At 45.7% G+C, this 15,284-nt stretch overlaps 1 protein-coding gene across 2 annotated transcripts in view; it reads right to left on the bottom strand.

Annotated features, from left to right (window-relative positions):
- The window catches only part of Crmp1 (collapsin response mediator protein 1), a 50,314-nt gene that overhangs the window by 20,485 nt on the left and 14,545 nt on the right, over positions 1-15,284 (bottom strand). For both annotated transcript variants that reach the window (XM_031341906.1, XM_031341907.1), the window contains exons 2-3: positions 7,116-7,204; positions 3,383-3,567 (exon numbers count right to left, since the gene is read on the bottom strand). In XM_031341906.1, the coding sequence (XP_031197766.1) occupies positions 3,383-3,567; positions 7,116-7,204 (274 nt within the window). The remainder of the gene's footprint in view (positions 1-3,382; positions 3,568-7,115; positions 7,205-15,284) is intronic.

Here is a 15,284-nt window from a genome sequence, read left to right as displayed (position 1 = left end):
AGAGAGAGAGAGAGAGGTAGTATGTTGCAGTCAGCAAAGCTGGAAGGGCAGAACCATCTAAGCCCTCTGACATCAGACATGGAGCTACAGGAACTGGAGTTTGACCTCTTGGGTTTCAGTCTTGCTTTGGTTCAGTGTTTCCTTACTATGGCCTAATTCCTCTCATTATAATGGTAATGCATATCCTGTGCCATTGTATGTTGGAAGCACGTGACTTGCTTTTTTTGTATTTTAAGGAGTTACAGCTAGGAGATTACCTTGAATTGCGTTTTGCCTTGAATTGCCAGAAGAGGTTTTGAACTTCGAACTTTTAAACTCTTGAGAACGAATGTGAAAATACTATACGAGAACTTTGAAGTTGAAACAAATGCATGCTACATTATGATATGGCCACAAACCTATGGGGACCAGAGAGTGGATTGGGGTACCTTGAAGGAAATGTCCCCCATAAGATTTGGACATCTGAATACTTGGCCCCCAGGTGTTAGAACTATTTGGGGAGGTTTAGGAAATATGGCCTTGTTGGAGATATGTCACTGGGTGCAGACTTTGAGGTTTCAAGAGACTCATCCCATTTCAATGTGCTCTCTACCCTATGCTTTCAAATCAAGATGCGGGCTCTCAGCTGTTGCAGCTGCCATTACTTTGCTCTGCCATCACTTCCATAACACTCTGGAACTATAACCCCAACTGTAGTGGTTTGGAAATGGCCCCCAGAGACTCATAGGGAGTGGTACTATTAGGAGGTATGGCCTTGTTGAAGTAGGTGTGGGTTTGTTGGAGGAAATGTGTCACAGGGGATGGGCTTTGAGATTTCAGAAGCTCAAGCCAGGTCAATGGTTCATTCTCTTTTCCTGCTGCCTGTGGAAACAGATTTAAAACCTCTCTGCACCTCTTCAGAACTATGTCCGCCTGCATGCTGCTAGGCTTCCTGTCATACTGACAACAGACCAAACCTCTGAGCTATAAACCAGCCCCAACTAAATACTTACCTTTGTAAGAGTTGCTGTGGTCATGGTGTCCCTTCACAACAAAACAGAAGCCCCAATTAAGACAGCAACTGAAGTCTTTTATAAGATGCCTTGGTTATGGTGTGTTATCACACCAATAGAAAAATAAGTCTGCACCCATCATTATATCTGTTTATATCACCACTATTGCTAACACTATCTTCATCATCACTACCTCTCAAAGTCATGTCCATTGATACCTTCACTATCACCATCACCATCACCACCTTTATCACTATCATCTCCATCTCTATCAATACCAGGCTACACCATTAGGAATGTTAATTATAATACCTAGCCTGCACGTAGGGAAGCTGAGGCTTCTCAAGGCTGAGTCCTGGCCCATCCTTCCATAGTTTCTGAGGATCAATTCCAAGCTCACTCTGGTCTGAAGTCCATCCACTCTCCTAGCCAGTGAGTGGGTTCAAGGGCTATTCATTAGAAAAGAGATAGACTTGACTTGTCTTGTCAGCCAAGCCATACCTTCCTGGTTCTCACAGCTCATATGGCTCTGCTGGCAATTGCCATAGGTAGTCTCTTGTGTACACTGCAGGGGTAGGTAAGGCTGGGCAGCTTGAGAATAAGATTTCTGGAAGGAGAGCTTAACAAATGAATATTGTAACTAACTCTTGCCTTTTAAAAGAAAACCTCAATGCAACAGGATCCAAGTGAAAGCAAAACAGAGGGAGCAGGGTACCGCAATGGACTGGTATTCGTCATCCCCAAGGCTTTCTTCCCTCTCCAATGTCTCCCTGCCTCGCTGAGGCAGAAAGCTCTTCAGGGAAGTTGGGCCATGAGTAGACTGTAGTGCATTTGCATGGGTTCCATAAATGAAGTGCCCCAGTGCCTTGATCCAGCTACAGCCTGGAGTGACCACTGCAGCACTACCCTATTGTCCACATATATGAGTGCAGAATAGTAAGTGGTGTTTCAGACTCAGCGTAGATGTGATCTGAGTAGGTCCACTAAGGATTTATGTGTCTGAAGCTGGGTCTCCAGGATTCCTATGCTGGAACTTTTCAGAGGTAGAGCCTGATGGAAGGTGACTGAGACACTACATTTGTGCTGCTAGAAGGTACTGATGCTGGGATCACTCAGTGAGCTGATGTCTTTGTTAAAGAGAGTGAGCCCTGCCTTGTGATCTCCTCCCATCATCACATGTGGATTCATATGATGATGCTGTTTGCAGGAGTATGTGACTCAGGAGTCCCTCACCAGAAGCTGAATGGAGAGGGACCACTGAATCTCGAACTTTCAGTTTTTCAAAAGTAAAATCTCAAATAAACATCTTTAATATTACATACCAGTCCTTATGATTCACTAGTCCTTTTAAGGCAAGCAACCATAGGGAACAGTTTAGCATCCTGGGACTCCACTTGGCTTGGGCTATGGACAGCCTTGAATAATATTCATACCAATAAATAATAATTTACTTGGTAGCCTGAGACTCTCACCTGTACATACTATACATGCACACACACACACACACACACACACACAAACACACACATACACACAACTCTAAATAACATACCTAACAACCTGTTAGCAGCCTAGGACTCCAGCTGCATTGAGCTGCATGCACACCCTTCTCTAAGTAATGGAAGAGATTTTTCCTTCCCTTAACAACCATTAGTCTTAGGTTTTATTCAATCGTGGTTTCCTTATGCCCAGGTAGGAGACCAGAAAGGCTTATTCAGTCTGAACTGGTTCAGGTAAGGCAAACTGTGTTCTCAAAGGAACTGTTAGGGAGAATCTCCTCTTTACCACCTTATGCCCATGTGTACTTAGAAATGTATATAATGATAATCAGATCCATTGTGGTAAGGGATTTGTACAGTAGAAAAGTAAGTATGTGATCTATACTATCAGTCACAACAGAACCACCCTCAGCATGGCCCTTAGCAACCAGATCTCCCTAAACCCCCATAAAAAGAAGCCCTGAACAATAATGGGGCCCCTGGGTGTCTTCCTCTTGCCTCCTCAGGGGATTCTGACCTGTTCTCTAACTCTGCTTTGAATTAACACCTCTTCAATACTTTTTGCAAACCTAAAGGAGCTTTCATTTCGATTCCTTGAATAAGAGGCCAAGAACGTGCAAACACTCAATCTGAACACACAACATGGGTAACAATTTCACTCAGATACACAGTGAAATAACTTTTAGAGATTTCACCTCCATGTGTTTGAACTCTTTTTGTTCTGGATGAAAGGCACCCACAGCAATGACCTGTATTTACTGTGGTAGGGTGTGACAAGAAGTTACATGGAACCCTTAGCACAGGGTCCGGTGTACCGAACCCCAGTGTGTACTGATGGGGAGGGCAGAGCTCACGGACCATGGCCCTAAGGCCAGGGAAAGTGCCACTCACTGATCATCGTGGTTCCGCCTGCCAGCGCTGCTTTAGTGCCCTGGAAGAAGTCATCAGCCGAGGTCATGCCCTGGGAGGGCTTCTGCAGATAAGTGTTGACATCAATGCCCCCGGGAATGACCATTCGGCCATTGGCCTCGATGGTCTTCACTCCACCAGGAACAATCAGGTTCTCTCCTATTTGTCTAGAGGCAAATAACAAAGAAATTTTGCTTTGGCTTGGTTTGGTTGGTTGATTTTTGTTTGTTTGTTTGTTTTTAGCAAAATAATGGAAGGTAGCCAATTGTATAATGTCAGCTCCTCAAAGTTCATGTTTCCCAAGTTGACTCAGGGCCCTGGGCTGAGAAGGACTCAGGCATAGCATTCTCAAGGGCTCAGAGCCTGCAGTCTAATATTTGAATACAGCATAGTATAAATTCAGAAATGTAGGAGGGCTGGTCATCTGGCCAGGCTAGCTAGGAAACTCCAAGAGGGGTAATGGCAGAGCTAAGAAGAAACTGGCCTCTCTACAAAGTGGCCAGCCCTAGGGAACTTTATGTGTTTTTAACAGTTCCCTAAGAAATACAGAGAAGAGCCACCGAGTGGGGCAGCAGCAGGATCTATTAGTTCCACAGGATTTCACCAACACTTAAGTACTGAAATGTGTCCCCCTAGCTTTCCTATGTTATGACTTCAACCCCCAGCAACTCAGAATATTTCTGTAATAAAGACCAGGTCTTCACAGAGATAAAACAGGTCTCTAGGGCGGGCCCTAATCCAAGAGGATTCATTTAAAAAGACATAAGGAGGAAGGCAACCAAATCGCCTTACACAACCGTGATGCCTATGAACTTCACCAACGATCAGCATGCATCATGACCCTAGATCAATGATCAGCAGTGGCAGGCATCCCTTGGTGGTAATCTGCAGCTCCATTATTGGACTTAAGAACTGCTCAATAAGAGGGAAACCATGTCTGGGACTGAAAACCTAGCCAACAACCCAGAGCTAGTAAAGTCATGGACCTTGGAGAAGAACATAAAGCCACTACTAACCCAGCCTAATTCCTAAAAACAATCTACACATCTGTCCTTATACCCACAGGTAAGCATCATCCTCAACCCTCATCTAAAGAGAATGCTACCAAACCACATCCAACAAAGTGCAGAGCTGCGGAGGCCAATCCTAATGGTTACGTCTACAAAACACTCTTGCACCCAAAGCTCATGAAACACTGCAGAAGAGGGACTGGAAAACTCTAAGAGCCAGAAGATCAGGGAATTTGTTCTGAGATTGTGTCTCCTAGTAATGTCAGAGGAGCTTCAATCATAGAGTCTCACTGACATGACTGCCCAGACCTAAACTGAACAAAGATGACACCATTGGACATGCCAAAGGGGACAGAGAAAAGTTCACGAGGCCTCAACCCTACACAAAGAACTACGGGCAACGAAGGAATGCAGAGGAAAGGGGAGCTAGTCCTCCCCATGGAAATGCACACCAATTGGTTGTCTGATGCCAAATGTGGTCAGCTGTGGGAACATAGATACAAGAAACACTATACAAGCCGGGAGGTGGTGGCGCACGCCTTTAATCCCAGCACCTGGGAGGCAGAGGCAGGTGGATTTCTGAGTTCGAGGACAGCCTGGTCTACAGAGTGAGGTCCAGGATAGCCAGGGCTATACAGAGAAACCCTGTCTCGAACCAAACAAAACAAAAAAAAACCAAACAAACAAAAAAGAAACATTATACAGACTGTATGGGTTATATTTGGGAATATATATGTATATGCAAATGCACACATGTAATAATAATTAATGAAGAAAGAGAATAAGAACCCAATTGACAGAGTATGAAGAGGGGAAAGAAAAGGAAGAAATGTAATTATGATAATCTCAAAACTAATATAAAATAATTTACATTTTATAAAGGATGTTAGGACAAGGGAACACATAGGGGATAAGCCTGAGAGGACACAAGGCAAAGATACTATCTACAAACAAGAGAATCCTTCTTAGAGGGACCTCTTTCCCTTGATCTGGGACTTGAGATTGAACAATGTGCATGTATGTGTGCATATGTATGTGTGTGTGTGTGTGTGTGTGTGTGTGTTACAGTTCTGGGTTGAGGGACAGTGCTACACACACTGGGCACAGCTCCTTCTCCTTAGTCAAGCAATCACAGCACAGCTGTGAGCATCACAAAAGCTCCTGGTCCTACCCTGAAAAGCTGCCCAAAAATGCTAGCCACAGGAGAGACTCCTAGCTTCCCAGAGAGCCAGGCTGGCATGCTATGTTAGCTAGCAATCTGGTCCCTGCTGAGACAGGAGCCTATAATCATCTCCCAGGAGGAAAGCCCACAACAGGTTTGAGAGGAACAACCACAGCAACTAGTAACTTGGCCCCTGTGGAAATGTCAAGGCACCAGGGCCAGCATCAGCCAGACCAGAATGGAAGCTCAGCATCTTTCAATGTCCTCACTAGGATGACATCACTAGATCCAGATGTCATTTCAAATTTACTTGATAACCAAACAAGGACACCCTAAACTCCTCTTGACTTTTCTACATTAGACTTTTCTACATTAGATCAATATTGGAGAGAAAAATACTGCCTTGGTAATCCTAATGCCAGCCCCAATGAGCAACCATCCCATGTAGAACACAGATGCCTGAGGCTTTAGAGGTAAGAATGGACAGATTAAGGATGGGCCAGATGAGCCTGCCCACAGAGCAACTGGGTTCTGCTGAGGAACTCTGGCATTACACAAGAGCTGCCCCACAGCTAGAGCCCACAGCATGGAGTATGGGGAGGAGTGTCAGGGGACATCCAAAACATGACATCCAAAGCGTGACAGCTGAATGCTGTCCATCTCCCTTACACAGTTCCCACCTGAGCTCACAGTCTCTTCTACAAGCACATGGGATCCTATGGAAGCTAAAGGGAGCCAGGGAAGATATGCAGTCCATTAAGTACAGAAGTGGCCCTACTGAGTACTTGGCACCTTCTGCAGAGCTTAAATTCCTATTCACATAGTATGGATCATCTCACTTAGTGCTCAGTATGTTTGCAAAATGGAAGGGCAGTGGTCCAAAGGAGCCCCTTCCAAAAGCAGCACAGCCCAGTTAGGCTGCCATGGGCTGTAAACCCTTGTACTGACCTACACCTGCATGTCCACAGAACCCCAGACCATGTGGCTCGGCACCTTGCTACTGTGCCCAGGAAGCACTCATGGTAGGGCCCATTCTTACCTCCCTACTGGATTCTCTAGTTTCCCAGGATGAGAAGAAGTGGAGGCGAGAGCCAGCCCACATTCCTGAGCCCCATTCTTCACTGTGCTTTGCATAGTGGTGTCTTCTATTGCACCCCATTACCCCATCCTCCTCTTCCCATTCTCTTCCATCTCCTCCTCTTCCTCTTCCTCCTCCTCCTAAAGCACACATGGTTCCAGGCTGGTCCTATTGGCAGGGCCTCTTCCAACCTGACACTCCTCCCATTGTTCCTAGATACTGGATTCTAGGATGGTCATATGGTGGCCTTCTCCTCTCCTCCTTTCCTCTTCCAGACCCCAAGGGAAGAGTTGGGTAGGAAATCTATGCCACCTCATATCAAAGGTAGAGAGGAGCAATGGGACAGATATGATCATGATCCTTCAGATCATGGGTCCCTCAGAATTCATGATGAAACCCAGCCACCGCCCACCCCACACCCAGCATGGCTGTTAAGGATGTAATAGTCTGTTCTGGCCAACCCACTTTATGAGTCCATCTTCTAGGTAGACATCAGCATAGAAGGACTGGTCATCGTTGATGATGCGTCCACCTCTGATGAGGAGCCGGTCACTCTGAAAGGCAAAACAATGCATTTGATCAATGGCGAAGACAAGACCTATATGTTCTTTTGACTGTTTTGGCCTTTAAGGATTTATCTATTTTTATTTTATGTTTATGAGCATTGTAATGACTAGAATAAGAATGGCCACCATAGGCTCATATATCTAAATGCTTATTCCATAGAAGGTAGAACTGTTTCAAGAAGAATTAGGAGGTGTGCCCTTGTTGAAAGAGGTATGTCACTGGGGGTGGGCTTTGAAGTTTCAAAAGCCCATTCCAAGCCCTAGTGTGTCTCTCTCTCTCTCTCTCTCTCTCTCTCTCTCTCTCTCTCTCTCTCTCTCTCTCTCTCTCTCTCTCTCTCTCTCTCTCTCTCTCTCTCTCTCTCTCTCCTTCTCTCTGCCTCCAACATGCAGATTAGGATGTAACCTTTCAGGTACTGGTCCAGAGCCTTGCCTACATGCCTGCCTGCCAATTCAAAAGGTCATGGGCTTACCCTCTGAAAGTGTAAACAAGCTCCCAATTAAATACTTGATTCAAATTCCCACTGACTTGATGAATACCGATTCCTTTATCCCAACACCTGAACAGATCATATTCAATCTTACTGACTTGCTCAGAAATGCCTTTGTACCTGTGGAGGAGAAGCCTCCAGTGCATCGACACTGAGTTCTCTGAGCTCCTGCTGCCCACACTAGCCCCTCCCTCGTGACTTCCACTCGTTAGAGAAACTAGGTCATTTGTAAAATAAAAATTTCATAAGCCACTTTTTAAGTAGGATAATAATCATGTTCAGTGAATTGTAAAAGATAATAAAAAGATTTAAAAGCATGTTCCCCTCACACATGGCCCCAGGCCACACATCTTGATGTTTTTGTATTGCTCGCTGTTTTCCACAGCTCTGACTGTAGACCATCCATCCTGACCTCCCCCTGCCTGAGTCACATGTTGGCTGATTCATTATTTTGGCTCCTGGTCAGGGCCAGGCTCTAAAGAGCCAGAGGACACATGGGTCATCTAGGTCTACTCTGCTGGGCTGACATATGAGTGGAGAATGTTTAAGAAGCCATGGGATTCATGGGGGTCAGAAGGGCAAGAGTGTGTCTTCCAAGTTCATCTGGGGTTAGGTAGGACAGGTTCAGACCTATAGATAAGTTGAAGAAAGCTGGGCTACAGCAGGTAATGAAAACGGAGACAGCTAGGAGGGAGAGACCATGTTATATACACACTGAAGACTGTGTGAAGCCCAGAGATAGGGAAATAGAGAGTTTCTGCCTTTTTCTTTCTATTTTGCCATGGGTATGTCCCAAGTTATGACATGTTCTTCATTGGTTCTGATTTTAAATGCCTACAGGATCTTCCCTGTGGATCCATAAGTGTATGTTCATTTCACCAAGGGTATTTTTCAGCATTAAGATTTGTTCATTCGTATTTTTGAGGCTATCCATTTTGGCTGTGTATTCATTTACTGCTTCCATGGTTACACAAGCTGAGTCTTAAGCCCCCTTTCTCGAGGAGGGAGAGTCTGACAGAGAACCAGAAGAATCCAGTCTCCTGAAACACAGCCCTGACAGAACCACCTGGGGGAGAGCAGGGGATGAGGGGAACCTAGGAAGCTGGCAGTGGAAACAGAGAAAGGAGGCAGGTGTGAAACACCAAGTGCAATTAGTATAGATCCAGTTAAACTGGATAGATGACATGGAAAATGAATTATTAGGTGGATAAATGGATGGGTAGATCAGAGGAAGATGGATGGATGGATGGATGGATGGATGGATGGATGGATGGATGGAAATACTGAAGGATGATGGGCAGATGGGTATCCTGGGGTGCCTGAACTAGTCCTTGAAAGATGAGTATGTGAGGATAGAGAAAAGAGATGACATCATTTGTTCAGAGGGAAAAAATATGGAGCAGCCTCCACTCCCCAACTGGAATCTCTCTAAAGTGAAAGGTGCAAAGTCAGGAGCTCTCCTCCAGTCCGACCTCCTGTCTTGTACTCCTAATGAAGGAGGCAGAGAGAATGTTGCAACCCCATGAGACCTCGGAGGACAGTGCAAAGCATCAGACAGAAGAGGACTGGGCCCTGAGTGTCTGGGGCAGCACTGACAAGTGGGAGGTGAGGTTTCTCCAGCACCAGAAGCAGGCAAACATGAGTCATCCACAGCTGCTACGCAGCAGGGAGCAGTGTCTGCCTTGTCACATTTAATAGTGGGTTTCTCAGGCGCAGCCTGAAAGGAGGCATTTAAATGCAGTGTGCTGGGTCATTCCCAGCCAGCTGTTTCCAGAGTCACAAAGCAGAGCCTGTGCTCAAACACACCCCTCCATCTAACTCCAGATTCTGTATGTGAGAGGGACCACCAGGGGACAGACACCAGGAAATCTGTAGAGGAGAATGTGTACACAAGGCAAGAATTGAGGTGTCTGTCTCGCTTTCTTCCTGAAAATGGTTGCTACTCTGCTTTTAACAGTCCCCCCATCTTTCTTTCTTTCTGTCTGTCTGTCTCTCTCTCTCTCTCTCTCTCTCTCTCTCTCTCTCTCTCTCTCTCTCTCCATGTGTGTGTGTATGTGTGTGTTCATTCATGTGAAGGAACACATGTGCATGTAGATGGTGTGTACACATGTATGGAGAATTTAGTCATATTCCAGAATTTAGTCTTGCTCTTTTGAGACAATCTCTCATTGCCCTGGACCTTCCCAATTATGCTAAGCTGGCAGGTCTATGAACCACAGGAATTCATCTATCTCTGTTTACTCTGTGCTGTGATTACCCTGAGCCACCATATCTAGCTTTCTGTGTGAGTTTCGGGGACCAAATTTTCAGTTTTTCTACACCAACACTTAAGAACTTATTCATAATTTTTGTCTGGTTTTTTGTTTGTTTGTTGCTTGCTTGCTTTTTGTTTTTTGTTTTTTGTTTCCAGGGACCAAATTTACTCTTCCACTCCAGCCCTTACTAAATGACCCATCTCCCCTACCCCTGAATAGCGGTTTTCGGAGCCATTGCTACTAAACTCCAGAGACATCCAGAAAGTGCCATCATGGCATCATAGACTGGGGTTGCCAGGTGTGGCAAGTTCAGAAAATCCCACCTGGCACAGCAGGAAGGCTTCAGTCTCCTCTCAAAGCCCTAACCCTGGCAGCATGCGATACATGATGAAGAGTCTGAAGAACTTTGTATATAACTTCTTCCATGGAAGCTTACCTCCCATGAACAGGGTAAGGGTAGAGCAATTTAGTGGGATGATATCCATAGAAGACATCTGGGAAAAGTGTTTTGACAATCGTGTTCTTCGTAACTGATGCATAGAACGGTGTGTATCAGACAGATTAAACTCAGGAACATGGGAAGCCCTGCTTTGTCCAAGTGACCAGTGCTCTCACAGACTGGTCAAGGACTCTCAACTTTCTGTCTACATGGGATCCACCAAACCACACTGTGACACATTTTAAAATCTCTTCATACTTTAGATTTCATGGCACTCCATGAGCAGATGAAATTTAGAAATATTATAGCTCTGATCCAAAGACTTTGCATTCTAAAACTCCTTTTTCTCATCATAAAAACTCCCATGTGGGGCAGAGGAGATGCCTCAGTTGATAAAGTTGCCTACCTTGCAAGCTCAAAAGCATGAGTTCCATCTCCAGAAGCCACCTCAAGAAAACGAGGAGTGGTGGCACGTGACTGTGATCCAGGAAATCCTGCAAATTAGATGCCAGCAGCTCACTGGAAAACCAGTCTATTACAATCAGTGAATTACACAGGAAATGAGAGACTTGGTATAAAGAAACAAAAGGCAAGTGGCACTTGGGGAATGACACTCATGGATGTCTTCTGGCTTCCACACACATAACATGCATATGTGCATACACACACACACACACACATGCGCGCGCGTGCGCATGCACAAATTCACACACACAAATATCACTAGGCTTAGGCCATGGGTCAGTGAGAAAATATTTGCCAAGTATGCACAACGACCTGGGCTCAATCTCCAATGCAGCAAAAGTGAATCAATAAACAAATAATCCCTCATGAACTGATTCATGCATTTATAAAAGAACATAGTAGTGTAGCCACCTACTGCCTCAGGAAATAGACAGAAAATGAAAAAACTTGAGAAGACGTCAAGAAGAAATTCAACAGCTCAATGGAATATTCTGGGAAGTGCTGGCTCATTACACAGTGACAACAATAAGCAGAAGGTAGCTGTGTCCAGCCTGGTACACATCCTTCTTCCACCCTTGTGTGAAAGCAACATCAGAGCAGACAGCCAATTGAGAACAACTGAGGGCAAGAACAGTGCTGAGCACAAACCTGGGGGATGTATAGTCTCAGCCACTTCCTGTGGCAAGAACTATCGTTTGTAGGTAACCATTTACAGATGGAGCCCCTTGGCTGGGTATAGCCCCCACATATATAACAGAGATCTGGCCCCAGGACCGCCCACAAATGTCACATGGGTTCCCACTCCCTCGTATAAATGGTTCAGTACTGGCATCAAGCATCCCACAGATTTATGTGATCACTGGACCAATGGAAACATCATGGCAAATGTCATGAGGCTGTGCTGTTTAAGGAACATAAACTCAAGCAGGAGGGAGGAGTCCATGCTAAGAACAGATGCAAATACTGTTCTCTATTCTACATCTGTGGTTGGCTGAAGCATGAAACACTGAACCCACAAGTATCTATAACCTCAGAGTGGGGAGCAGAGAAAGGTCTCCAGGTGTGAGACCCTGGGAGCATGAATGCCCCTCACAAAAATGAGTCTGGGCTCTACATGATGGTGACGTGGGAGAAGAAACTAAGAGGAAATGGAAGGAGGGTCACTGCTTATCTTATATTGTCCTGAAAGCTGAAGGTAAGAGCAGGGGGTTACAACATGTATCAAGTGACCCCAAAACTGAGTGCCGGGACACTGTCTCCAGGAAAAGGTCAAAAAAGTATATACAATAAGGGATGTAGAATCAAGTGTGATGGCATAGTCACACCACCAACAGCTTATCACTAGACTACTCACATAGTTTCTAGGGAGTTTTAAGGACAGGTGATAAACTGTTACAGAAAAAAGCAAGACACAACTTTCACCTGGAAGTACTTGGAGGAAAAAAGGGTCTTCCTGGGATTAAATGGCCCTGGTGTCCTCCCTGTCATCACTGCAGAAAGACTTTCACCTAACACCCCTGTACTGCCCCTGTCTGTGTCCACACAGCCATGTGCTGCTGGCTTCACTTTACAGCCATAGAGCCCTGTGCATCATATCTCCTCTACATTCCCAGAACCAGTCTAGGACCCCACAGTATTCAGCAAATATTTGCTAAGTAGGAGGAGAGGCAGGTCTCAGACAGCAACAGGAAATGGGAGGAGAAGAAAGAAGTTTGAAGAGGAAGGAATGAGAAGCGAATGAAACAAAGGATGATCTACAAGGAAAGGAGGGGTGAAGGCTAGAAGAAAGAGAGAGGGGACGTGGGAGAGACTGACAAACGACAAGTTGCTCTCTCCTGCGTTTAGTCTCTGGAGGCCTTGCCCCACTGGCTGGAGAAGGGGCACACCCGGAGCACAAGGCTGACAAAGGGCGGGGCTGCTGAATGCCTCTTTTGAAGGGCCTGTCTGATCCAGCACTAGGTAGCAATGCCACTTCTACTAGCAATAGTCTTGTGAGTAGGAGGGTGGTCCAGGCCACAGGAAGGGCTTTTGCTCCAAGCCTAGCATTATCTGCTACCAGAACCACTGGAGAGGGCCAAGCTTGCAGGAGGCCTTTGTCCTCCACACGGATGTGAAATATTTTGTGGAGCTATACTACAAAAATTAACTCAACACTTCAGACATTCTTATCTACACAACAGAAAAGTCAGCCACATTAAGACTCAGCTGGAGATGAGTCTAGATCATACAGCAAGTCTATTCCCAAGAGGAATTACATTACAGAATCCTACCTCCCACGGGGTCCTGCTCTCTTCCCACAGAGTAGGAATGAAATTAGCCTTTTCCACAAAGGCAGCTGTTGGAAACTGCATAAAAACCTACTATGATCTGTAGATTGTCACAGGAAGAGAAAGAGGTGCTGCCCTTACCTAACTAACACTTATCCAAAAATCACTGGCTGGCCATTTGTAGTTATCTAAAAAATAGCAGAGACTTAAAAGCTGTAATTAGACAAAGAAATGCAGTAATTGTGTCATCAGAGAGGGGACTGGGGTGGGTTCTCAAAATATGAGTAGAACTTTACAAAGCTCTAAAAGCAGGGAGGGGAACACTTGCATAAACAAAGTGTCCACAGGCATGGACCTCTGAAAATAGTGTTCTGGACTCAAGGCAGGGATCCCTGTCATAGGTGCTATCCGTGGTCCTAAAACACAATCCACATGGCCCTGAGGTCACCCAAACCTGGAGATCCCCGTCTCCCCTCACCTCATCCAGCACTGTGGGTCCTTGTTGCTTTTCTTGGGCTGACTGGAAAGGTTTCTATTTTTGCATCCCCACAGAAGAGAAGTTTTCAACTTCAAGAACTGCCAAGTCTCCTACCACCCTTTCAGCATTTTAACTCTCCAAATGATAGAATGGGGCCCATGCCCTATTCCTTCTAGTGCTCAGCTTGTGCTGAGATTAGCCCCTGATGTCAATGACTGTGTCACCACTGGTCCTCAGGTCACATATTCTGGGAAGGCTCCCACATTCACAAGCAGGAAGGATAGGAGAACAAAGATCAAGGTGACTGAGCAGTCACTCCCAGGAGAAGTGGGGGTGGTGAGGGGTTCCTTCTTAAAGGGAGAGCATGGATATGAGCCTCACAGAAAACCATGGAGGCCCCACCTTGGAGGAAATATGCCTGTCAGGAATGAACACAAGCAAAAAACAATTTCCCTTATGGGGAAATTAGATAAGAAAGTTATCAACTCTCCAGACTCTACCAGTGAACAAGGGTCACGTTCAAAACTCAAAAATTCAATAGAGTGTGTAGGTGTTCACTCATCCAATCACAGAGAAAGAGAGAGACAGAGACAGAGACAGAGACAGAGAGACAGACAGTGACAGAAAGACAGAGAGAGAGAAAGACAGACAGAGACCAAGACCATAGCACAACACCAGGACCAGGTCTATATGGCCTCTAAACCATTCTGGGGTGATCTGGTAAAAATTTCAGCCCAGGTGTTTTTGGCAAAATTCTTGTTGTCTGAATGTAACAAATGACATCACTAAAAAACCCCAGATCTCAGGATGTCAACTCTCTGCAACAGGTCATGATTTTCACTTTCAATCCTGTTTCCCAGCCCTGGCCATGCTTCATGATGGGACCAGGGCAGGCAGCCCCAATGGCTGTAGACCAGCCCTGAGAAGAGGTTTGACCAGTAAGAGGAGAGACTTTATGCATGAGCCAAGCAGGGCTTTCAGATGCAGGTAGTTCAGGCCAGCCTTCAGTTATGACCCAAGGGGCTTGTGACTCAAAATGAGATGCTAAGAGGAACAAACCCGATCCAGACAGTATCCCAGAGAAAATCTAGCTGAGCACTCATGACCCTTGAGGCAGCAAGTAAATAGTCACCTCTGTGAACTGCAGGGTGTAGGTGTGTTTGTTATGCAGCAGTGCAATAGCCAACACACACGCTGGCTGTGAGCTGTACAGCCCAATGCCACAGTGAACACACATGCCAGCTGCAAGCTGTACAGCCCAAGCACTTCACACTAACACAATTGGTAGCCAAGCCTCAGCCCCTCCAGGCTGCCTGGCAGCAAGTGCTACTACACAGCTACACACCTGTTTATTCATTCACACAAAATCGCCTTTGTGGCACCCTACCCATCCATAGTCAGGACAGATCTAGGGAGTGGAACCCAGTGTGGAACTCAGTCTAATTAGCACCCATTTACCCTTCCTTTGCCTGGACAGATGCAGGATGGTGTTTCCTTCTTGAATTAGAAACGTGAAATGTGGGTGAGTCCCAAGGACTAGAGCATAGGCCTGTTTCCATGGCAACTTGTAACAGCAGGATCTCAGGCCTGTCGTTCTGGTCAGTGTTTAGGAGACACTCTCAAATGACAAAATATCTGACTGTAAAATGGTGCATTCTCCAGGGACCCCAGTAGGC

This window comes from Mastomys coucha, unplaced genomic scaffold (assembly GCF_008632895.1).
Source record: "Mastomys coucha isolate ucsf_1 unplaced genomic scaffold, UCSF_Mcou_1 pScaffold22, whole genome shotgun sequence".
Lineage (NCBI taxonomy): Eukaryota > Metazoa > Chordata > Mammalia > Rodentia > Muridae > Mastomys > Mastomys coucha.
The sequence above is the reverse complement of the archived record's forward strand: the minus strand, read 5'-3'. Positions and strand labels throughout refer to the sequence as shown.